This window comes from Equus quagga, chromosome 14 (assembly GCF_021613505.1).
Source record: "Equus quagga isolate Etosha38 chromosome 14, UCLA_HA_Equagga_1.0, whole genome shotgun sequence".
NCBI lineage: Eukaryota > Metazoa > Chordata > Mammalia > Perissodactyla > Equidae > Equus > Equus quagga.
In genome coordinates, this window is record NC_060280.1 from 95,474,979 (window position 1) to 95,500,315 (window position 25,337).

The 25,337-nt window shown below is 42.4% G+C and overlaps 1 protein-coding gene across 1 annotated transcript; it reads right to left on the minus strand.

Moving 5' to 3' along the window:
- Positions 1 to 2,905: 2,905 nt before the first annotated feature.
- On the minus strand, positions 2,906 to 23,715 carry LOC124252570 (zinc finger protein 556-like). The gene is made up of 4 exons (XM_046686235.1): positions 23,615 to 23,715; positions 6,784 to 6,910; positions 6,159 to 6,342; positions 2,906 to 4,025 (listed from the first exon to the last, which is right to left on the minus strand). Exons 1-4 carry the CDS (start codon positions 23,615 to 23,617, stop codon positions 3,971 to 3,973), a joined length of 369 nt encoding a protein of 122 aa, XP_046542191.1. The 5' UTR covers positions 23,618 to 23,715; the 3' UTR covers positions 2,906 to 3,970.
- Between the last annotated feature and the right edge of the window lie 1,622 nt (positions 23,716 to 25,337).

Sequence of the window (25,337 nt, forward strand, 5' to 3'; positions counted from 1 at the left end):
CTGCGCCTGCGCACTCCAGCGAATTCAGAACTCCCAGGTGTCTTCGCGGCACCAATGGGGGTGCGTCCGCGTTGCGTGCTGGGAGCGACCTGAGGAGCTGGATGCTAGGGTCTGAGGAGGCTTTTAGTCTAAACCACATTTCCCCGAGGACTTGAGATCCACTGAGTGGTTCGCACCTAGGAGGTGAGCGTGGTGGCAGCGGGGAGGGCTCTGGAGACCATACGTGGAGCTGGTGGGGTTTGGAAATGAGGAAGCCTGGGGTGTTGACGGCGCATGCGCGGCCCGGCGAGAAGCAGAGGCGGGAGACAGCGGGAACGTCGGTGTGACTGCGCGTGCGCACGGCAGAGGGCGCGTGGTTCTCCCCAGCACGTGGCACACGTGCTAGGTGTTGACACTGTGACAGATGAGAAATCGAGTTTGGCCAGGCGATAAGGTGCTGAGTTCATGTGCGGACGTGTTGCTCTGGATGAAGAATGTGGGTCGCTGTGTCACACGCCTTCCTCCTCGCTGTCTCGTCGCAGCCATGTGAAATTTCTGCAGAGAAATGACTGCTGGAAGGGCTCCAGCGTGCATCTGTAGTGAAGTTGTGCAGCAGTAAGGATGTGGAACTGGGTTAGACCCTGAGCTGGCAGGTAGTCTGGGCTGAGTGGCAGATGGTGTCAGTACAGGACATGGTGTCAATGCCCAAGAATTAGGAACTACCGCCACTTCCACTTCCCCCTGGAGGATCCCCTTGGGCCCTCTCTGGAATTCCTTTTAAGTTTGAAATCACAGCACTCCCAGGGTTCTGGCCCCAGACACATGGTGTAAACCTAGAGACACGATGCTCTCACTTCCCTCGGGTAAAGTGACTGAGGTGAGGGCGGGTGTGACCCTGGAGAGAGTTTCCTAACTTCAGACGGGGTTCCAGTACAGGCCTGCTGGGTCACGAGTCTTTGGGAGGTGGAAGTACAGTTGTTGCACACCTGAAAATCAAGGTTTGGGGGAGTGTAAGTTCTCTCTTAGTTCATAAGAGATTTTTCTGTGTTTTCTACTAATTCACTTTAAAATAGTAAAATTCACAATGGTGCTTGTAGTTCTGTGAGTTTTTATAAATGCATGCATGTACCACCATGATCAGGATACAGAACACTCCATCACTCCCAAGAAAACAACCTCCTAGGGCCCATTTGTAGACACATTGGCCACACTGTTAACCCGTGACCTCTCCTAGTTCCCTATACCTTTGCTTTTTTCCAGGGTGTCATGTAAATGTAGCCATCTTGTTTTACTATGTTTAAAATTTGATGCTATCTTTTGGAAATTGTGTGATTATACTTTTCCTCCAGAGTTGTTTTGAGATTTCAGTTTTGACAGTGCCCAGTACAGGTTGTGGCACATGTTAGGCCTTCAAAATAGAAGGATTCAATTATCATTATTGGGTGCATAAGCTTAGGCAGGACTCTGCTCCCACACTTAACCGTTGTCATCTGTACAGTGGGAAGGGCGTTGCGGAGCGGTGATCAAATGAGGTCATACTGATTATGACATGACACTGATCTCTGCTGTGCTATGAAAACAAGAGTTAACATGGAAAAACGGACAAAGATTGGACTTCATTTGCCCTGTAATTAAACACAGAGCTCTTTTATATTTTTCTCTTTCCAAATATGTGCTGGGAGTCTAAGCATGTGGAAACAATACCTGTGAAAAGCAAAATGGGCACTTGGGGATTTGTGCATCATTAAGACAAAAATTTAATATGTGGTGATGAATGTTAACTGGATTTACCATGGTGATCATTTCACAATATATACAAATATTGAATCATGTTGTACACCTGAAATGAATATAATGTTATATGACAATTACATCTCAATAAAAATGTAGAAGTTTACACCTTCTCCTATAAAAAGGCATTAAAATTTTCCCTATTTGAGTATATCTAATAAATTGGAATGTCACTCAAAATGATACCCCCTGTCTGCAGCTCACTTCACTTATTCCTTGGGTAGTTCCCCTTTTTCCATCCATAGCTCTTCTTGCTTCTACCAGGAAATCATAGCGAACTTGCATAGATATCTCTCTGCTCAAAGGAAAAGACTCATGAGAGCTAGAATGTGCAGATAACCACAAAGCTTCCTCCAACTGTGAGGAACTCAGTTTTCTGCAGAACAAACTTTGTCAGGCAAGGTTTGAGAATAGCAAAATGATAATGCCAAATATATAATGCAACTTCAAATTCTTTCACAAGGATGGTAAACACAAACCCCTACACAGTGGTGCAAATCAGTGTGAAGATTCTGGTCCCGGATACCAAAGTCCAGTCTCATAAACACATATGACATGCCCTAAAATTTTTAATCATTGCAAAAAATGGGCTAAACTATCACTTTATTTTTGTGGGGAATAATTACTGTTAACTCCATGAGCTGAGGATTGTTTCTGTATCACTATCCGTTGTTGACTAACACCCTTGAACAGTTCCAGAAATGATGTTTAAGGCATGTTAGATGGTATAAAAATACGTGAATGATGATATCCTTACTCACTGAGGCCCTGGTCCTTCATTCTGCCTTTCCTATGATCTCCCTTGTCATAGCTTCTATTTTACTACATTTCTGCTTTGGTATTCTCCAATAAAGATTAAAATTTTTGCTCATCGGGGCATTTTTATATCCTTACTAGACTTATTTAGTACTTAATTAAATTGGTAAAATAATTTTTACCATTATGAATGAATAAGAAGTTATATTGATAAAATTGTAACAATATAAGAAACAAAACTTACTAGAAAGAAAAATGCCTAAACTTGTGTGCACCTGGTAATATTGACTCAGCATAGTACTTAAATTCACAAGTTATAAAGTTGATTTGACAACTCATGGTTGCAATATTTTAATATATCTTTCCAGTAAATGAAAAATAGAAATTGACATTTGTTAGTATACAACTCATTTGAAAACACAGTCAATATATTTCTCAGAAACATTTTATATATATAGTATACTTTTTTGAAAACAGTTAATAGGCTATTTCTCAGAAACACAGCTTTTGTCCAACCAAAAAAATACACATTATGTTTAATCACACATAATCAAACTTAATAACTGAACACATACTGAGGAATTGTATTCAGCTCTGAGTAACAGAAAACCCACACAGTCTGCTCAGTATATCAGTAATGTGCTTATTTATCTCAGAGAAGGACTGGCCCAGGGAAGCCTGTCACAATGCAGCAGGGACACACAGTCTCATGTGTTCTTATGGCTGCACCATTACATCTGTTGTGGTGGAATCAGAAACACAGAAGCACTAGAAGTATTAAGAGAATGAGGTGTCCAGTATACAAATTAGACTGTATAAATATGGTAAGATCCAGAGAAAAGGGGAGTCAGAGCATCAGGTGAGATCAACAGCCGTGACATCCTAATCAGTGGTCTGGTGGACGGCATAGGAATTGCAGGAAAATGCAAAGTGGATGTCTGCCCATGGAGGTGCATTCAGATGGGAAAGCTGGTAGGGATGTCTGTGGAAGCCCATACCTCTCATAAAAGGGAAGTCAAGCCGTTGGTGTTTGTTTTGAGGATACTTTGAATCAGCAGGGCCAGCACTCAGGAAAATAGGCTGGAGGCTGATGTCCACAAAGTCCCCATGCAGGTGTCTCTCTCCCTGTGGAGTGGTGGCTTGATGAACTGAATAACTTCTTCTTCCAAATCTCACGCAACTTGAGTTATTACAGAATTCTATCATGGAACCCTATAGAGAAGGTATCCTGGGAAATGTAGTTGCTAGCCTTACCTACATTGATATAACAACAGAACCATCTCCACCTCTAGATTTCACTGTCTCTCTTAATTCAAACCTATCATCCAGTTGCCAGCCAGAAGCAAGACAAAGAACACACAGCAACAGATCAAAATAACAGTTCGTGCAAAACTACACTCTTTCAAGACTTGCATACTTACAAATTTCTGCCAACTTCCATTATTTACAAATTTGCAAGCCAGCAAAATGGAATAATGATCCTCTGGCCAAAAAGATAGCTGTTGATAACACATACTTTATGTAAGTATAAAGTGTTGACGTTAAAAATTGTAGGTTTTTTCAGTAAAATAGTAAGGTAGAATATACGTAATGGGTAAGTGATATCCAGTTCGGAACTCACTGGGCCAGTAAGAAAACCTCAACAAATACCAGTGTCTAATGGCTCCATACTTACAGGACAATTAAAAAAACATATAAAAAGTAAACCTAATGCATATTTAAGATACACTTCAAATCACCCAATGGGTACATCACACTTCAAAATGGAAAAAAAAAAAATTGAATTTAAGAGGGGAAAACTCATTATATATCAAAATTCATGTACTATAGACATATTTAGAGAATTCTTAGGAATTCTAATCTTAATGTCTACTTGAAAAAGAAATAAAAATTCATTAGCTATGGGCCCACTTTAAGGATGAGGTACTGATTAAGGCAATACCATATTTATAGCTTTTATAAAATTTCTGTCCTGGTGTGAATTTTCTAAACTGTTATACTTGAATTAATTTGCATCAGACTTGCCCACATTACTTATATTTACAGGTTTTCTTTCCACTATGGGTTCTCACATGACCTTGAAAGGATTTGGGACAACTGAAATCTTTCCCACATTTTTCACATTTATAAGGTTTCTCTCTAGTCTGCATTCTTACTGTTTGGGAAGGATGTGGGCCGGTTGAAGGCTTTCCCACATTGCTTACATTTATAGGTTTCTCTCCAGTGTGCTTTCTGACATGTTTGTGTAAGGATGAGGGCCAACCAAATGCTTTCCCACATTTTTCACATTTATAGGGTTTCTCTCTAGTCTGCATCCTTGCATTTTTGGAAGGATGGGGGTCAACTGAAGGCTTTCCCACATTGCTCACATTTATACATTTCTCTTCAGTATGCTTTTTGGCATGTTTGTGTAAAGATGAGGACCAACCAAACATTTTCCCACATTTTTCACATTTATAGCGTTTCTCTCCAGTCTGCATTCTTATGTTTTTGGAAGGATGTGGGCCAGTTGAAGGCTTTCCCACATTGCTTACATTTATAGGTTTCTCTTCAGTGTGCATTCTGACATGTTTGTGTAAGGATGAGGGCCAACCGAATGCTTTCGCACACTTTTCACATTTATAGGGTTTCTCTCCATTGTGAATTCTCACATGTCTTTGAAAGGATGTGAGCCAACAGTAGGCTTTCCCACACTGCTTACACTCATAGGGTTTCTCTCCAGTGTGCATTATCATATGTACTCGAAAGGACTTGGGACAACTGAAGCCTTTCCCACACTGCTTACACTCATAGGGTTTCCCTCCAGTGTGCATCATCACATGTACTCGAAAGGATTTAGGACAACTGAAGGCTTTCCCACATTCCTTACATTCATAGGGCTTCTCTCCAGTGTGACTCCTTATATGTCCAGTGAGGGAATGGGAACGAATAAATGTTTTCCCACAAAGTTCACACGCATAAGGTTTCTCTCCACTGTGAGTTTTCACGTGGTTTCTTAGGTATGAAGAACAACTGAAGGCTTTCCCACATTCCTCACATTGATAGAGTTTGCGTCCAGTGTGACTTCTTTTGTGCCTCTTAAGGGACGAACGATGCCTGAAGACTTTTCCACACTGACTGCATTCATACAGCTTTAGTCTAGTAGAAGTTTTTCTGTACAGTTTACGATTTCGAATATGACTGAACATTTCTCTATATTTATTACCTTTACTACTATCACAGAATCTCTCCACCATATGATTTCTGCTAAAAAAGGAGAAGCATGTTATTAATGGTTTATGTATTAATATTTATTAAGGAGTAGTAGGATACATTTTTACTACTTTTGTGTAAATGTAGATTTTCTGTCCTTTTTGAATTACTTCAAAGTGGAGTAGACTAAATACTCTGGAAGAAGGCTTGACCATAGCTCAGTACTACAACAGTGTTTCTCACATATGGGGTTTCCTGATAATTGTTTCCAACTGAATTATCTTTCAACCACTCAATGTCTAAGTCACATTAAGAAAAATAGTTGGGAGGAAAATTATCTGTCAATAAACAAATTTGGAGCTGGGTTTATGGGGTTGTTTTTAATTTCATGAAATACTGAGGTTCTCTCTGGGATTACTGATTTTTCTCCTGTCACTCACCTCAAATGTCTCCCCTGCTTGTTGTGCTTGTCTTCAATGCACTGGTCTTCCCAACTTTCTGTTAAAACGGAGGTCCAGGAATCATTTTTTGTGAACCTTGCTATTTTCTGTTCATTGGATAATTTTTCTTCAAAAATATCCCGCTGAGAAATGGACCCATTGGTTTTAAGTTGAATCTCATTATCTGAAACCAAAAAAGTGAACAAATCTCATGAGGAAGGCACTTGAGAACAAAGAAACACATTCAGGAGCTTAGCTGTTTCAGGACTTCATTATTAACAGGCACAAAAGGTGAAAATGGTAGGAAATGTAATATGCACAGAAAAACCATCACAAGGTTTCAAACAACAAAGCCCTCTGTGCTTGCAAAGCACCCATGGATATATACCCGCACTGATGACACTAAAGGACCATAAGTCTTTTAGACAGAAAGAAAAACACAGGTTAATAGGTAGATCTTTATTATCAGATAAAGTATTAGATTCTACATCCATGACAGCTGTGACAATGTCTGTCTTATTTGCCAATGGAGTTCCCTTCTATATTGCAAATATTGGAATAGGCTTGATGAGTGAGAAGTATTTATTCTCTAAATAACTAAGTGACAGAATGATGCCGTCCTTACCTACTGAGACCAAGTTTCTGAAGGTCTCCAGCATCACGTCTCTGTAGAGCTTCCTCTGAGCACCATCCAGCAAAGCCCACTCCTCCGGGGTGAAGTCCACAGCCACATCCTCAAAGACCAGCAAGTCCTAAAACAGACCACTTAGATGTAGGAGAATGGGTGACACTGACAACACAGGGGAATTGGACTCAACTCACAGGAAGTTCAAGTAAGCTCCTGTGGTCTCCCCACATGCACTCGGTGTCCACACTCGCTTCCTGTGTCAGTTTTAACAGCGCCACTAACTCACTGAACTTCTCTCTCTCTGCATTTCTACTGTGACCCTTCCTATCTGATTCCTTTCTCTTCACAAAGTCTGGAATAGTCCAGAACATGCTGGAGAAATAAGAGAAATGCTCTATAAGTGAAACAGATATTTCCATTTTATGACTACCAATTCCTTGTGACACGGCTCTTTCCTTACTGCCCACTCCCTCACTCAGCACTACACGAACCACAAGTTCAAACCTGGAGGAGGTTCTAATAAGAAAAAACACACTGGATGAGGTTCTAATGAGTAAAAACACACTGGACAAGATTCCAATACGAAAAAACACACTGAAGGACTAGGAGCTTTTCCTCCTTTTCCCCTTAACAACCATGAGAGGCGCAAGGGTCTGTGGAAACCCAACTTGCAAGGTGGGCCAGCTAACCTATGTTTTGATGTACTCCACGCCACCAGAATTAGATCCAGTTGGCTACCTGAAGACATCTTTCTGGAGAAATGTTAATTTTAACTTATATGTGTATTATTTATCATAGAATTGGTTGCTACTCTTCCTTCTTCCATGTCCCTTCAGTTGAGAGAGAAGAGGTATTGAGAAGGAGGAGAAAGGAAAAAGAAGACATGAGAACTTAGACCTTTCCATAATCCCCACATTCACGAACCTTAGTATTCCTGTGCACCAGTTTTGAGTACACACACACACACACACACACACACACACACGCACGCACTCACACTGAGGTTATAAGATGCCAGAACAGCTCTTTCCACCAGAAGCATAACAGAGTAATTACTATTGGTCTTCTTGACCTTGAGGAACAGGTTAAGAGTCCTTATAAAAGGGGCCTGAGAGAGATGCTTCATCTTTTCCACATGTGAGGACACAGTGAGAAGGCACCAGCTATGAACCAGGAAGAGGGCCCAAATAGAAAACGACCATGCTGGTCCCTTGATCTTGGGCTTCTCAGCTTCCAGAGCTGTGAGAAATAAATTTCTGCTGTTTATAAGCTGCTCTGTGGTATTTTGTTATAGCAGCCTGAATGGGCGAAGACACAGAGCCAGAGACTGGGATGACTGGAGCACAGTGAGATGGGGAGTAACAGTCAAGGACAGTGGAGAGTGACGGGAGGGGGCACATCATCTTGTGGGAACTAGTTGGCTTGACTCTGTGAGAAATGCAGAAGTACTTCAGGGTTTTGCACAGAGGAGTGATGTCATCTGATAGCTTTAATGATCCATCAGTTGCTTTGAGACGAGACTGTAGGAGGCAGATGTAGAGGCCAGGACACCTGTTAGGAGGGTAAAGCCATAACCAGCCTGGGTGGCCACAGATGAGTGTGCAGGGTAGACACAGGTAAGAGCTACAGAATCCTGATGGTCTGAAGTTGGGGCAAGACAGGAGAACTGAGGATGACTCTGATGATTTCATGCCAGAAACCTGGAATAAAGGAGTTTTCATCCACTGAGATGTAGGCCATACATGGATTATGTTCTTGGGAAGAGGATGGGGAACCAGCATAGGGCGTACTGAGATGCGGATGCGAACAAGACATCCAAGTGAATACATGTATAAAAGTTTGTAGAAGCACTGACAATAATGGCAAAAATTTGAAAACGCTCAAGTAGCCACTAGCAGTAGAGTTAATACACAGTAATAGGATATCCCTGCAAGTGAGGACAAGAGAGCAATGAAGGTGAATGAACTGTTTTTACTCCATGGAAGACCATGAACAAAAGAAACCTGACATAAAATAGTATACACACTGTGATTTCATTTGCATGCAAAATTAGGGTATCTTTAAGGATGCATACACAGGTGATAAAAGTATAAAGAAAAGCATGGATATTACCATCATATAATTCAAGATATTGGTTACTCCAGGAGAGTGAGGGGCCTGCCACTGGGAATCATTTCCAGTGGGGTGTCTGATGTCAAGCATCGTTCTAGATCTACGGCTGGGTTTTATTTCACAGGTGCTTATTTTTTATTATTTCTATGGACCGTATGTATGTCTTATGCACTTTTCTCCATATATGTTATACTTTACAATGAAACTCTACAGTCAATTAATATAATTTACCTAAAATCATCTTAAGAGTTATAGAAAGCCACTTTATAAAATTCAACAGAAATACATGAAAAAAAAACTCATAGAATTTGCGAACAGATGGTAATATGCACAGGCTGATAAAGGGCATACTGAAAAACACTCTTCAAAAAGGATCATATAAATCGTGTGAAGTCCATTGTTTCCTACCCAAAAAAGTACAGAACTAGCTTCCTATTGCCTTATTCTTAGTCAACATTATACTAAAGATCCAACCCAGTGCCAGCTAAAAATAAACAAATGTACAAGAATTACAAAAGAATCAAAGGTTATTGTTCTACATAGCACTAACAAATGTACCTGTAGGACCCAAACAGAACAAAATGAATGATAGAATAAGAATTTTAGCAAGATTCTAGAATAAAAACACAATATAAAAATGAAATTCATTGCCTTTCTATTTAATAACAAAAGTAAGTTGGAAAACTAATGTTAAAAATCTAACCCAGCTGCATGACAGTATGAGGAGCTCGGTGGATCTGCTCCCCAGTGAAACTGGTGAAAACTGCTTTAAAAACAACCCTTTAAAGCCTCTGGAAATAGTCCTAAGAGCATATTGTAAATGAAGAAACAGCTATTCAAGAAAATCTATGAAAACTCAGGAGGAAAAGTGAGAGTCTGTGGTATTGGAACCAAGACCACTCCCTCTCTCCCTGGATTTCCATTTCAGACTGCAGCCGCGAACACAGGCTCCCTGTCCCCAGAGCTCCCAGTCAGAGGAGGAAGAGGAGATCAGCATTTCCCATCCTGCCCCAGGTAGCTGTTACTGAGATGAAGTTCCACACGAGTGCAGTCAAGAGGTGGGGCCCCCCAACCCCCACTTGTGGAATGGAGGCTCTGTGGTGAGTAGGGGTGCAGAGAATACTGGGGACCCGATTGCTTCTGTTTTGCCTCATAAGGTGTGGGTTCCACACCCAAGAGAGGCAAACTGAGAAGAGCTCAAGCTACTCCCCTTTTCTCAGCTCCTAAAGCGGGGCTGTCACTCAGCTAAGAAGTGTTCCACTGCCCCATCCTGCTCCAGTGCCCAAAGACTTTGACTGGGGAAGAATCCAGCTGTAAGACAGATCGCTCCTAGTCTCTTCCCAAGGAACTAACTTCATTTGCAACAGAGCATGAAGAAGATCAAGCCTAAGGGTGCTCTCAGAAACAGAGGTGGTGGTGAAAGGCAACTGGAAGGAGATTCAAAATACAGGCAAAATTGTAATCCACCTTGTTTGCAGGAGAAAAACAGGGAAAGAGGCAGCTGGGAGGAGCCCTCCTAGCGTCTGAACAATTAACAAACTGACTTATGGAACTATGCCTTCAAAAGAGCCCAAAGTTGACTGGATTAGTCTATAGAGCAAGGAATGCACCAGGGCATGTTCAAAACAATAAAGGAATCAGCCTACAATTAGTGGAGCCTGACAGCTGCCGATGGTCAGGGGAAGAAAGGAAGAAAGCCCTGTCAACACTACTGCCATCCCAGGGTGTCTGTGGGCGTACACAGAGCGGTGCCTCCCTGAGGAGGAACATGAGAGACTGGACACTACAGGAGGTGGGGAGAGGAGTGACATAGACTGGGCTAAGATAATCCGGCCAGTCACCAAGCAAACGCGAATAAAAAAAACCCAGCAAGCCCCAGAGGAGAGGGGCCAGTACCCAAAGTTGCTACTGTATATTATCTATAATGTCCAGTTTCTAATAAAAACTACAAAGCATGCAAAGAAAAAGGAAATTATGACCCTTACAGCAGAAAAATAAGCAGGCAAGAGGAACTGTGAGAGTGAAGAGATGCTGCATTTAACAGAAAAAGCCTCCAAAGTAACCATTATAAATATTCCAAGAACTGAAAGAATGATTAAAGTAATGGAAGGTGTGACGACAATGACGCATCAAATAACATCAATAAAGAAAGAGAAGTTATTTCAAATGAACCAAATGAAAATTCTGGAGTTGAAAAGCACAATAACTGAAATTAAAAAGGGGGACTCGACAGCAGACCTGAACTTGTCCAAGAAAATACTACAAATTATATTATTCCATTCATGGGAAATGTCCAGAATAAGGAAATGTATAGCGACGTTCATGGTTATTTATGGCTCAGAGTGGGGAATGGAAAGTGATAGCTGAAGGGTATGAGGTTTCCTCTGAGGCGATGAAGATGCTCTAAAATTGACTGAAGTGATGGTTGCACGTATCTGAATAAACTGAAACCCACTGAATTGGACACTTTAAATTGGTGAATTGTATGATATGTGAATTACATCTTATCAAACTTTTTTTTTTTTAAAGATTTTATTTTTTCCTTTTTCTCCCCAAAGCCCCCCGGTACATAGTTGTGTATTCTTCGTTGTGGGTTCCTCTAGTTGTGGCATGTGGGACGCTGCCTCAGCGTGGTCTGATGAGCAGTGCCATGTCCGCGCCCAGGATTCGAACCGACGAAACACTGGGCCGCCTGCAGCGGAGCACGCGAACTTAACCACTCGGCCACGGGGCCAGCCCCTCATCAAACTTTTTTTAAAGCTAATACATAAGGAAGGATTCTAAGGAAGGCTATAAAAACATTCTAGTGGGGAAAAAACCTTAACTTTATCGGATAATATCAAAGCAAAATAAAATAAAGGGAAAGATGCCGTACATATGTTCTTAGAAAGAACTCAATGTCACTAAGATTTCAGCCCCCCCAAAAAGAAACCTCTAGTCTCTGTGAAATTACACTAAATCCCCAAACCTGATTTTCTACAAAAATCAGTCAAAACTATTTCTCCAAACCTAATAGGAAGAACGAATGTCCAAAAAAGACAAAATTTCCTGAAGAACAAGGTGGAGGCCTGCCTATCATACCACAAGTACTTTTAAACTATGCTAATCCAGGCTGTATGGTTTTAGCAGAAAGATAAAAAAAATAGACTAATGGAAACAAAATAATTCTGAACAGACCCCAGCTGGAACTTTGCTTAATGACAGAACAGCCATCGCAGGGCAGTGCAGAAATGATGGACACTTTAATACACGAGGCAGGGAGAAATTGGCATCAAATTGAGGAAAATGCATTTTATTCCCATCTATTTCATGGACAATAATCAATATATAGTAGATTTAAATATGAAAGACAAAACTGGAATACTGTCAGAAGTTACAGGCAGATATTTTATAACATAGAAATAGGGAGAATTTGCTCACATAAGAAAAAAAGAGTAGGCTATAAAGGATGAGATTGAGGATTTCAACATTATTAAAATCATGGGACTGAAAAGATAAGCCACAATTTGAGAGAAAGATATTTGCAATACATACAAATATAAAGGGATTAATTTGCAGAGTAAAAATGAATGATGAAACAAATTAATTTTAAAAAGAGGAAAATGAGGCAGAAGATCCAAGATGGAGCCGTGAGTAGTCCTCTTTGTTTCTCGCCCTTCGAGTCTACAATTATTTGGACACTTATCGCTTGACAAAGGATATCCAGACAGCATCTCAGGACGTCTGAGACACCCATGCGACTATACATCGGAAGGCGGATGGACTTTCCTCCGGGAGGATGTGGAAATAGGTGAAAACTCTCCGACCCCGACGGGCAGCCTAGTACCCGCAAGCGGCTTTCTTCCAACGGACGCCCCCAGAGGATCCACACACGTCTAGGGCAGGAGCGAGAACACAACAGAGGAGCGACGGTGGAAACAGGTGACCAGAACCCTACCTAAACCCCCCGAAATTACTCCTAAACGCAGAGGGAAACTTTGGAGTTGCACACCTGAGCCCGCTGGGAGAGTCTCTCCCCGCCATTGGCGGGGAGACCCAGCCTGGTGCTCGGGGCGCCCGGAGGGTCCCAGAGAGAGACACGGAGGGCACGGAGGTCTCCCAGCTGCCGTTGCCCGCCCCGTGGGACTAGGGATTGCCGGAGATCTCGGAGAGGACCGGGGCGGGGGGAACTTTCAAAGGCCGGTTCTGCGACCCGGAGGGGAAGTGCCGGAGCTCTGCCCAGGCAGCAGACAAAACTCTCTGTCTGCCGTTAGCAGAGGGGCCACGCTGAGCATTCACGGCTCCGGGAGAGGCCCGGAGAGAATCCCAGAGGGCGGGGCGACCCCCTAGCTGCCGTTGCCCGCCCCGTGAGGCTAGGGATTGCCGGAGATCTCGGAGAGGACTGGGGCTGGAGAGAGTTCCAGAGACCCAGCTTAGTAGCCTAGGGGGAAACCCTACAGGCTCACAGCAGCCTTAGGGAAAGCCTCTGCACAGCACCAGTAGAAGGCACCCAGCCGCCAGCCACAAGGCTGGAAGACCCCAGGGCAAAAGCAGCATAGCTAGGTGTACTAACCACAGACTGTAGAAGATGCCAATAGCTCTCCTGCGACCCATAGAGGACAAGTGAGATTTGGTGGGTGCCGACAGCAACGGAGTGACAAATATAAGTGATCCCACCCCTGGCCACTGGAAAAACCCATAACACCGTTGCAGACCCCAAGGAGAGAGCACATCTAGGTGGGCTGCAACAGTAGGCACCTGCAGCCTGAAGCCCCCCTGTGACGGCCCCCACGGCAGAGGAGGGAATCCAAAGGGCCACTGTGGCTACGAAGAGGGGCCCAGGCCCAGTTAGCAACTACGGACAGGGTTCCTGGTTGGTGAAGTATAAACAGCTGCTCCCCCCACCGCAGCAGCTGAAACAAGTGAAAGGAGCAACTAAACTCTATCTCCATGCGGAGGCACAAATCAACAACATCAAGCAATATGAAAAAATACATTAAATCTCCAGAACAGAAAGAAAGTAACAAATACACAGAAAACAATCCCAAAGAAAATGAGATACATAACCTAAATGATGATGACTTCAAAACAGCCATCATTAAGATTCTCAATGAGTTAAGAGAGAACTCTGACCGACAACTCAACGAGTTCAGGAGCTATGTCACAAAAGAGTTTGATACGATAAAGAAGAACCAAACAGAAATATTGGAAATGAAGAACACAATAGAGGAGATTAAGAAAAATCTAGATGCTCTGAACAGTAGGGCCGATAATATGGAGGAAAGAATTAGCAATTTGGAAGATGGCAATATAGAATTGTTGCAGGCAGAGGAGGAGAGAGAAGCAAGACTTAAAAGAAATGAAGAAACTCTCCGAGAATTATCAGACACAATTAGGAGATGCAACGTAAGGATTATAGGTATACCAGAGGGAGAAGAGAAGGAGAAAGGGGCAGAAAACCTATTCAAAGAAATAATGGCTGAGAACTTCCCAATTCTGGTGAGGGAGATGGATCTTCAGGTGACAGAAGCCAATAGATCTCCAAACTTTATCAATGCAAGAAGCCCAACTCCACGGCATATAGTAGTGAAGCTAGCAAAAGTCAACGACAAGGAGAAAATATTAAGGACAGCCAGGCAAAAGAAACTAACCTACAAAGGAACCCCCATCAGGCTATCAGCAGATTTCTCAGCAGAAACTTTACAGGCTAGAAGAGAGTGGAATGATATATTCAAAAATCTGAAGGACAAAAATCTACAGCCGAGAATTCTCTACCCAGCAAAAATATCCTTCAAATACGATGGAGAAATAAAAACTTTCCCAGATAAACAAAAATTAAGGGAGTTCATTGCCACAAAACCTCCTCTTCAGGAAATCCTCAGGAAAACCCTCATTCCTGAAAAATCCAAAAAAGGAAAGGGGCTACAAAACCAAGAGCAGAGGAGATAAGTAGAAGGACAACAACAGAGAGTAGCAGCTCTACATCAGAACAGATTAAACCATGGGACGAGAAGCAAAGGAAACTGAATAAAACCGGAAAACAAGACACAAAATGGGAGTGGTAGGCCCCCACGTCTCAATAATCACTCTAAATGTAAATGGATTGAACTCCCCAATCAAAAGACACAGAGTGGCAGGATGGATCAAAGAACAAGATCCAACAATATGCTGCCTCCAGGAAACACACCTCAGCCCCAAAGACAAACACAGACTCAGAGTGAAGGGATGGAGAACAATACTCCAAGCTAATAATGAACAAAAGAAAGCAGGTGTTGCTATACTAATATCAGACAAGGTAGACTTCAAAGCAAAACAGATAAAGAAAGATAAAGAGGGACAGTATATAATCATAAAAGGGACTCTCCACCAAGAAGACATAACACTTATAAATATATACGCACCCAACACAGGAGCACCAAAATTTGTAAAGCAACTCTTAACAGAACTAAAAGAAGACATCAACAACAATACAATAATAGTAGGGGACCTCAACACACCATTAACACCAATGGACAGAACATCCAGACAGAAAATCAACAAGGAAATAATAGAATTAAATGAAAAATTAGACCAGATGGACTTAATAGATATATATAGAACACTTCATCCAAAAACAGCAGGTTACACATTCTTCTCAAGTGCACATGGAACATTCTCAAGGATTGACCATATTTTGGGAACCAAAGCAAACATCAATAAATACAAGAGAGTTGAAATAATATCAAGCATCTTTTCTGATCATAACGCTATTAAACTAGAAATCAACTACAAGAAAAAAGCAGAGAAAGGTGCAAAAATGTGGAGACTAAACAACACGCTTCTCAACAAACAATGGGTCATTGAAGAAATTAAAGAAGAAATCAAATATTATCTGGAGACAATTGAAAATGAGAACACGACATACCAAATCATTTGGGATGCAGCAAAAGCAGTCCTAAGAGGGAAATTCATTGCAATACAGGCTCACCTCACTAAACAAGAAAAAGCTCACGTAAGCAACCTCAAACGACACCTAACAGAACTTGAAAAAGAAGAACAAACAAAGCCCAGGGTCAGTAGAAGGAGGGAAATAATAAAAATAAGAGCAGAAATAAACGATATTGAAACAAAAAAGACAATAGAAAGGATCAATGAAACAAAGAGTTGGTTCTTCGAAAGAATTAACAAAATTGACAAACCCCTAGCCAGACTCACCAAGAAAAGAAGAGAGAAATCGCAAATTAATAAAATCAGGAATGACAGAGGAGAAATCACAACAGATACCAATGAAATACAAGAGATCATAAGAGAATACTATGAAAAACTATATGCCAACAAATTGAACAACCTGGAAGAAATGGACAAATTCCTAGACTCCTACAATCTCCCCAAACTGAATCAGGAAGAAATGGAGAATCTGAATAGACCAATCACAAGTAAGGAAATAGAAACGGTAATCAAAAACCTCCCCAAAAACAAGAGTCCAGGACCAGACGGCTTCTCTGGAGAATTCTACCAAACATTCAAAGAAGACTTAATACCTATTCTCCTCAAACTGTTCCAGAAAATTGAGAAAGATGGAGAACTCCCTAACACATTCTATGAAGCCAACATCACTCTGATCCCCAAACCTGACAAGGACAACACAAAGAAGGAGAACTACAGGCCGATATCACTGATGAACATAGATGCAAAAATCCTCAACAAAATTTTGGCAAACCGATTACAGCAATACATCAAAAAGATTATACACCATGATCAAGTGGGATTTATACCAGGGACACAGGGATGGTTCAACATCCGCAAGTCAATCAACGTGATACACTACATCAACAAAATGAAAAACAAAAACCACAGGATCATCTCAATAGATGCAGAGAAAGCATTCGACAAGATCCAACACCCATTTATGATAAAAACCCTCAGTAAAATGGGTATAGAAGGAAAGTACCTCAACATAATAAAGGCCATATATGATAGACCCACAGCCAACATCATACTCAATGGACAAAAGCTGAAAGCCATCCCTCTGGGGACAGGAACAAGACAAGGGTGCCCACTTTCACCACTCCTATTCAACATAGTACTGGAGGTGCTGGCCAGAGCAATTCGGCAGGAAAAAGAAATAAAAGGAATCCAAATAGGTAACGAAGAAGTAAAACTCTCGTTGTTTGCAGACGACATGATCCTATACATAGAAAACCCCAAAGAATCCACAGAAAAACTATTAGAAATAATCAACAACTACAGCAAAGTAGCAGGGTATAAAATTAACGTGCATAAATCAGTAGCATTTCTATACACTAACAATAAACTAACAGAAAAAGAACTCAAGAACTCTATCCCATTCACAATCGCAACGAAAAGAATAAAATACCTTGGGATAAACTTAACCAAGGAAGTGAAGGATCTATACAATGAAAACTACAAGACTTTCTTGAAAGAAATAGGCGATGACATAAAGAGATGGAAAAACATTCCTTGCACATGGATTGGAAGAATAAACATAGTTAAAATGTCCATACTACCTAAAGCAATATACAGATTCAATGCTATCCCAATCAGAATCCCAAGAACATTCTTCACAGAAATTGAACAAACAATCCTAAAATTCATATGGGGGAACAAAAGACCGCGAATTGCTAAAGCAATCCTGAGCAAGAAAAACAAAGCCGGCGGAATCACAATCCCCGATTTCAAAACATACTACAAAGCTACAGTGATCAAAACAGCATGGTACTGGTACAAAAACAGGTCCACAGATCAATGGAACAGAATTGAAAGCCCAGAGATAAAACCACACATCTATGGACAGCTAATCTTCGACAAAGGAGCAGAGGGCCTACAATGGAGAAAAGAAAGTCTCTTCAACAAATGGTGCTGGGAAAACTGGACAGCCACATGCAAAAGATTGAAAATCGACCATTCTTTTTCACCACACACCAAAATAAACTCAAAATGGATCAAAGACCTAAAGATTAGGCCTGAGACAATAAGTCTTTTGGAAGAGAATATAGGCAGTACACTCTTTGACATCAGTTTCAAAAGAATCTTTTCAGACACTGTAACTCCTCAGTTGAGGGAAACAATAGAAAGAATAAACAAATGGGACTTCATCAGACTAAAGAGCTTCTTCAAGGCAAGGGAAAACAGAATTGAAACAAAAAAACAGCTCACTAATTGGGAAAAAATATTTACAAGCCACTTATCCGACAAAGGGTTAATCTCCATAATATACAAAGAACTCACACTGCTTAACAACAAAAAAACAAACAACCCGATCAAAAAATGGGCAGAGGACATGAACAGACATTTCTCAAAAGAAGATATGAATATGGCCAATAGACACATGAAAAGATGTTCATCATCGCTAATCATCAGGGAAATGCAAATCAAAACTACACTAAGATATCACCTTACCCCCGTTAGATTGGCAAAAACATCCAAAACCAAGAACGACAAATGTTGGAGAGGTTGTGGAGAAAGAGGAACCCTCATACACTGTTGGTGGGAATGCAAACTGGTACAGCCACTATGGAAAACAGTATGGAGATTTCTCAAAAAGTTAAAAATAGAAATACCCTATGACCCAGCCATCCCATTACTGGGTATCTATCCTAAGAACCTGATATCAGATATCTCAAGAGTCCGTTGCACCCCTATGTTCATCGCAGCATTATTTACAATAGCCAAGACGTGGAACCAGCCTACATGCCCAGAAACTGATGATTGGATAAGGAAGATGTGGTATATATACACAATGGAATACTACTCAGCCAAAAAAAAAGATGAAATTGGCCCATTCACAACAACGTGGATGGACCTCGAGGGCATTATGTTAAGCGAAATAAGTCAGTCAGAGAAAGACGAACTCTATATGACTCCACTCATAGGTGGAAATTAGTATATTGAGAAGGAGATCTGATCGGTGGTTACCAGGGAAAAGGGGGGGTGGGGGGAGGGTACGGAGGGGGAAGTGGTGTACCCACAACATGACTAACAAAAATGTACAACTGAAATCTCACAAGGTTGTAATCTATCATAACATTAATAAAAAAAAATAAAAAAAAGAGGAAAATGACCAAAACATATCACCAAAGATGAAAGACTACATATTAAAAAGAAATGCAGGGGCCGGCCCAGTGGCGCAGTGGTTAAGTGCGCACGTTCTGCTTCGGCAGCCAGGGGTTCACCGGTTCGGATCCCGGGTGTGGACATGGCACCGCTTGGCAAGCCATGCTGTGGCAGGCGTCCCACATATAAAGTGGAGGAAGATGGGCACGGATGTGAGCTCAGGGCCAGTCTTCCTCAGCAGAAAGAGGAGGATTGGCCACAGAGGTTAGCTGAGGGCTAATTTGCCTCAAAAAAAAAAAAAAAAGCAACCTCATTGGTATTGAGCAAATAGGAAAATAAAACCTCAAAGAGATCCCATTTCAAACCAAGAAAGGCAAACAAACCTAGACAATCCCATGTGTTGATGATCCTATGGAATAAATAAGCAGTGATGCACAGATGTTTGGAGAATCTATTGGTATACTCCCTTGGAATTTCCTAGTAAATCTAAACTTAGCCATGATCTAAAACCCAGCAATTTTTCTCCATTATGTGGAAAATTTACTGTGTATTTGCACTTGGACACTGAAACAAGAATCTAGGAGCAGCATTTTTCACAAGAGGAAAAACAGACTTGAAAAACCCAAACCCCGAAAGCAGTGGAGTGGAAGAATAAACTGGATGGTCTGCGGCCACAGACACCAGCATGTAAGCAGCAGACTGATGTAAAGACTCCTCAGAAAAGCCTGTTCACTGCAACTCCATGAGTAGTTACTTATTGAAAGTTCTGAAGAGTTAAAACTAAATAGAACACTGCTTAGTGGAAAATCCTAGATGGTAAAGGCATGAAAGTTAAACAAAGAAACAGTGATCATCAAGGTGGCAAGATGGTGGTGAGTTCAAGGAGGGGCACGTCAGGAGAGTGTAACAGCTACCCAAGACCCATTTATAAATCTAGATGGTGCGTCCGTGGATATTTACCTTGTTAGCTTTAAATCTTCCCATAAAACTTTTTACGCGTTCTGAACATGGTAGATTTCACAATAACAAGTAAAAGCTTCAGTTAAGGTTGGAAAATAATATGCTTTTTGTATGCTCGTTTATATGTAATGTGAAAATGGCAGTTTTGATTCATAGCCTTTGGTTGTGAAATATTAGAAACGGACCAAGTGACTATGCAGACAGAACTGACTGCATAAATTGATTGCATGAGAATCAAAGGCATCAAGTATTGATATGAAAAGATTGCAGGACTATCAATAGAACAAATAAGAAAAGCGTGTTGCCATGTGTACACTGTGTTACCTTTACTATAACAAAGGAAGAAAAACTAATAACATCTGCTGCCAATCCTCCTCTTTTTGCTGAGGAAGACTGGCCCTGAGCTCACATCTGTGCCCATCTTCCTCTACTTTATACGTGGGACGCCTACCACAGCATGGCTTGACAAGTGGTGCCGTGTCCGTACCTGGGATGATCTGAACCAGTGAACCCCAGGCCACCCAAGTGGAACGTGTGCACTTAACTGCTGCACCACCAGCCCGGCCCCTAAAATAATGTATTTTTAATTGCTTGTTTTTAGATAACCACTGATAGAATGCACAAGAAATTATTACACCTGGTTGTCTGAGGGTGGCTGTGGTAAGAGGACTGGAGTAGACCAGAATATGCTGGCACAGAGTCTTCTTAAGTTAAATTTTCAGTATTTTACAGATCTTTTTTTACCTTTGCATGCATTATATATTTTACATAAAGAGAAATATATACAAATCATATTTTGCTTTTTAATAATTTTGTTTGGTGAGGAAGATTGGCCCTGAGCTAACATCTGTTGCCAATCTTCCTCATTTTTGCTTGAGGAAGACTGTCCCTGAGCTAACATTGGTGCCCATCTTCCTCTATTTTGTATATGGGACGCTGCCACAGGATGGCTTGATGAGCAGTGTGTAGGTCCCAGGCCCAGGATCTGAACCCACAAACCCCAGGATGCCCAAAGCGTGTGAACCACTATGCCACTGGGCTGGCCCGCTTTTTATTAATTTTTATTTGGAAGGCGCTTTTCTATGCAGGAAACCATTTTAATATTTAATCTCCTGAACACTAAAGTTCATGAAAGTGCAAATCAAAAACTGAAATATCTCAAACCTCTTTATAACTGAGATGACAAGTGACAGCCGAGTCATTTGTTCTTCCACTCTGTCTCAAACTGGGGAGTATTGTCAAGAATGAGTAGAATATTTAATACATTAGGGGTTTGGGCCTAACCTATTAAATGTACTGTGATTTTCAAGAATTTACATATCCTTTTAGTTGTTTTCCTTGTATCAGTTAAAATAGGAATTGTCTTAGGAACTGAACAATCTTTTAAATTTCAAAATTCTCTAGAGACAATAACTAATGTAAAAAAAAAAATGTAGAAAGTGAAAAATGAACCTGAGAATTTAAATACACCCACCCCATATCTGGAAGATCTCTTGCCAAAAAAGGAAGAAAAATTCTGTGTGCTTCCAGAATTCTCTTGTCTTACATTTTCTCTCTCAATTCACTTACATTCACCTGTGGAAATTAATAAGAGAATCTTTAACTAAATTGGAGTCAGGAAGGCCTGTAGGAGGAGCTCTCACACCCTATCATGTGTCAATTAACATCATACAGGAAGAGACATACACTTTCATCTCCGACGGGAAGTGGAACTACTTTGCTACTGAAGGAAGATTTCTCTCCCCGCCTGGCAACAGCCCAGCCAATGAGAAGCCTCCACAGCTCAATGAACTCTGGGGCTCCACACATCGTCCTCACGCCTCCTCACAGGGTGGAAATGCTCCCTCTCCAGGCTTCAATTCTCACTATCGAGGAAACTCTCAGCTGGAATCTGTTTCAGCTTTTAGCCCAAAGAAATCCCCAAATTCATAAACTCTTTCTCCAGGAGATGGTCTCCAGAAGAGTCTTTCTCTAAGTCTGACCTTCATACACTTTCTCAGTTTTCCTAGTGCACCGCCTCTGTGCATGCCCAAGCGAAACCTACTATCTGGAGACAACCCTAAGACAACGAATGGCAAGCAGAACCTCCGAAAGGGCATCACCCCCAACACACACACTTTCCACTGCCCTGCAGCTTCTCTCGAAGCACACAGCTCCCCCCCCGGGATGGTGTGGGCACGCTGGGACCCAGGCAGAGGGAACAACCCTCAGGAAGAAACCACGTCCTTTTCTCTCTTTGCAGGCTCATGATTGGCCTTAGTTTGGTGTCCCTGGGCAAAGCCCCACCCCCAACTCCAGCTTATTCACTCCTGCTGAACCCCACTGATTTAAATGAAACAAACCCAGAGTTTGAAGAATCCAGCAAAATCACTGAAACCCAATGTTTACGGACAAAGGAGGGAAGAAAACTTTTCAGCGCATTTTGTAGCTCAGAGGAAAACTCACAAGTCTCTACTCCTTTCAGAAAATAAAGATGTCACTTTATTATTTTCATGGGAACAGAACGTTTTCTAAACCATTAATCATATTTCAACACTTCTAGGTGGCACAAGATTCAGGAGAGGATTTAGCATTAATCTCTGAAGCCCAGATAATATGAGACAGAACAGAATTATCCATTGTCAAAAACTCCCCACCCTGCCAGAGGAGAATAACTGACATTTTGGCGAGTCTTTGTAATTCACCGATTAATACATCAAACATTTTTTGTGTGGAAGTGTATTAATTCTTCTGCGGTCCATAATGGGAGAAAGGTTTTCTCTATTTCTCTCAGATTCTTTTTCCCAGTAGCATTCTCAGGGCTAAGCCCTGGAATTCCATTTGTCATCACCGAAGAGAAAACAACAGATGTGAGAAACTCAACCACACATGCTCCAGGAGAGAAAAAAGGCACAGAAGAGTTTTTCACAAATGGAATGTAAGATTAGAGCGATTTTTATTTCTGAAATTCACGTCTTTCTTGTTTCTTTGGGAATACATTATCTTCTTTTTCAAAGTCTATTAGTTGTGGATTTTATATTTACTGAAAAATTGGAGGCGTGAATAGCCAAATAAGTCTTTCCAAGGTGACAAATGCAGGGAGGGGCCGTGCTGAACTGGAACACTGACATAGATGACTCAAGGGTCAAGCGTGGCCATCCTACCACGTGGGACATCCACCCCCCGCCACCTGTTCACTGAAATGCTCCCTGAACAGCCTCCCAAAGGACACCGGCCCCTCCCCTCGCTGTGTCTCAAGTGCATTCTGCTTTGCAGGTTGTGGCACCACCTCACCAGCTGGGCTTTGTCTTTTGGGCTAGTTTCTCTCCCTCCGCTGTGAGAACCCGGGGAGCAGGAACCATTTCTGTCTGTTCCCCTCAATACCAGGGTCTGGTCAGCTGACAACTATGGTCCCTCCAGGGAATGAGAACTGGGGTGGGGGGAAAGAAACTCTCCGCAGTGCCAGGGGGTCGGTTAGGGACCCAAGACCTATCAAGAGACCCCTCCCAGCCCCGGGCACCCAAGCCCGTCTCCCCAGACTCCCCGCCCGCCCCGCAGGCTGTCCTCTGGGAGGAGCCGACCAGGGGCTGATATTCCCAGACACCCGAGAGGATGGCAGCTGTGCGCATCTGGGTCACTCCAGACGAGGCCGGGACAGGACGCGGGGACCCCCACCCCGCGGCGGAAGGCGGAGACTCGGGTGGGACCCCGGGGGACGTGGGGAGACCCGACCCCAAGCACTCACCATCTCCCGGTCCGATCCGGACTCTCCGGGCGTCCTACCTGCAGCCCTGCGGCCCAAGAAGATGAGAGCGACCTGGACGCAACACCTGCGACCGTGCAGGGCGGATGTGCAGGGCGGATGCTCCCCGGCACCGAGGAGGGCGGAGAACGGCGTCCACGCGGGCTGGGAGCGCTGCCCGCCCCCGGTCCTGATTGGACAGTGCTCCAGACACTCCTCCCCCCACCACGGCTCCTGATTGGACAGTGCTCCAGGCCCCGCCCCAGCTGTCCTAACTGGATGGTTAGGCAGCGCACCCCACTGCCGCTGATTGGACAGTTCCCACGACCGGAACACTCGTGGGGCTGACGTCTTCCGGTTGGCCAGACTAGGGGCGTTTGCGTCGAAGTGGAATGGGCTGTGGGTTCCCAGGGTGAACTCTGGAGTCTTCCCGCAGCTTGGCGGCGCCTCCTGCATCCAGATTCCGTTTCCGAAGGGAGCGATCGCCCTTGTCCAGAAAAGGAAGGGTGCCCAGGCTGGGCCGGAACAGGGCAGGATGGGAGGGCCTGGTGTCCTCCCGGGGTCAGGGGTGGCCTGGAGCCGCGAGGTCACCCATGGATCTGTGCTCTTTGTTTACGGACACATTTAACAGTGATGTCACCACGTGCAGTGCAGGGGCTGATACGTTTGATGTTTGACCGTTGATGGTGTTAAGGCCTCACGCATCCTTCCCCACCCCACTCATCTGGTGCTTCAGATCAAGAAACTCCAGCCTGCAGTTGCTGAGGGCCGGTGGGAAGTTTGAGCCCCCGCAGCCTGAGCCTGTGCACAGGAACTCTTCTCAGAAACACAAGTTATGAGATGTGTTCATTAAAATTGTCAGGTTCACGTTTTACACTGGAAGGAAATTTATTGTAGATCCATTTTTTAGTATATCCCTAGAGAACTCTGAAATGGAAAAGGCTGTGATAACCGGAAGGCAATTAAACTGAGAGAAGAAAATAACAAAAGCGTATATAAATTTGGAGTGGAGCCAGAAACATAATATACTTAACAGATGGGGTCAAAACTCCTGGTGCATTTAACATGCTTCCCTTTTCAGAGAATACTTTCCAGTTTAGGAGCCACTGGAAGTAAAAACTCTGATGTCACTTAATTTACTTACAAACAAAATAGAAAAAAATTCACGTTTTATAGTTGGCTAAAAGTATTGTCCACTTTCATAAAAAGTAGTGCTTAGAGGATTAGCATGTAGAAAAGAGGCTTTCCCTTCAAAATATATTACTCATTTGCTTTATAAAGTATTTAAAAATAAAATTTAGCTAATTATTTTTGTTACTTACTTAGAAGTGAGTGCCAAGTTTAAAAAAATCAGCCTGAGATTTAGAAGTCTGAAAACTCGCTACAAGCATGTCCTCTGACATTCATGTCCACTTGCCCCATGCCCCACTAAATCCAATTTTATTAGTTTTTTGTCCCTATGGTCAGTGTTGATGGAGAGAAGCATTTTCAACTATGTATTATTCTTTATTCCCTTTGACATACCAAGGTAACATGGTTTACACATTGATATACACTTTGATTTTTTTGCTCAGAAATAAATCCTGCAGTTCTTTTCACATCAGTAAGTGACTTCCTTAATTTTTATAAAGGTGAATGTAAGTTTTTGTAACCAGTTCTCTCTAAATAAACACTGGGCTCAGTCCCAATCTTTTTCTACTCAAATCCTGCTCAAATGAATATGAAA

Excerpts from the sequence above, each read along its gene's own strand:
- LOC124252570 (XM_046686235.1), bottom strand. Across the intron at positions 6,343-6,783 it reads CAGAAACTTGGTCTCAGTAG|ATAATGAGATTCAACTTAAA; the intron begins GTAAGGACGGCA and ends TTTTGGTTTCAG. Across the intron at positions 4,026-6,158 it reads AAGCAGGGGAGACATTTGAG|CTATCTTTTTGGCCAGAGGA; the intron begins GTGAGTGACAGG and ends TGTTATCAACAG.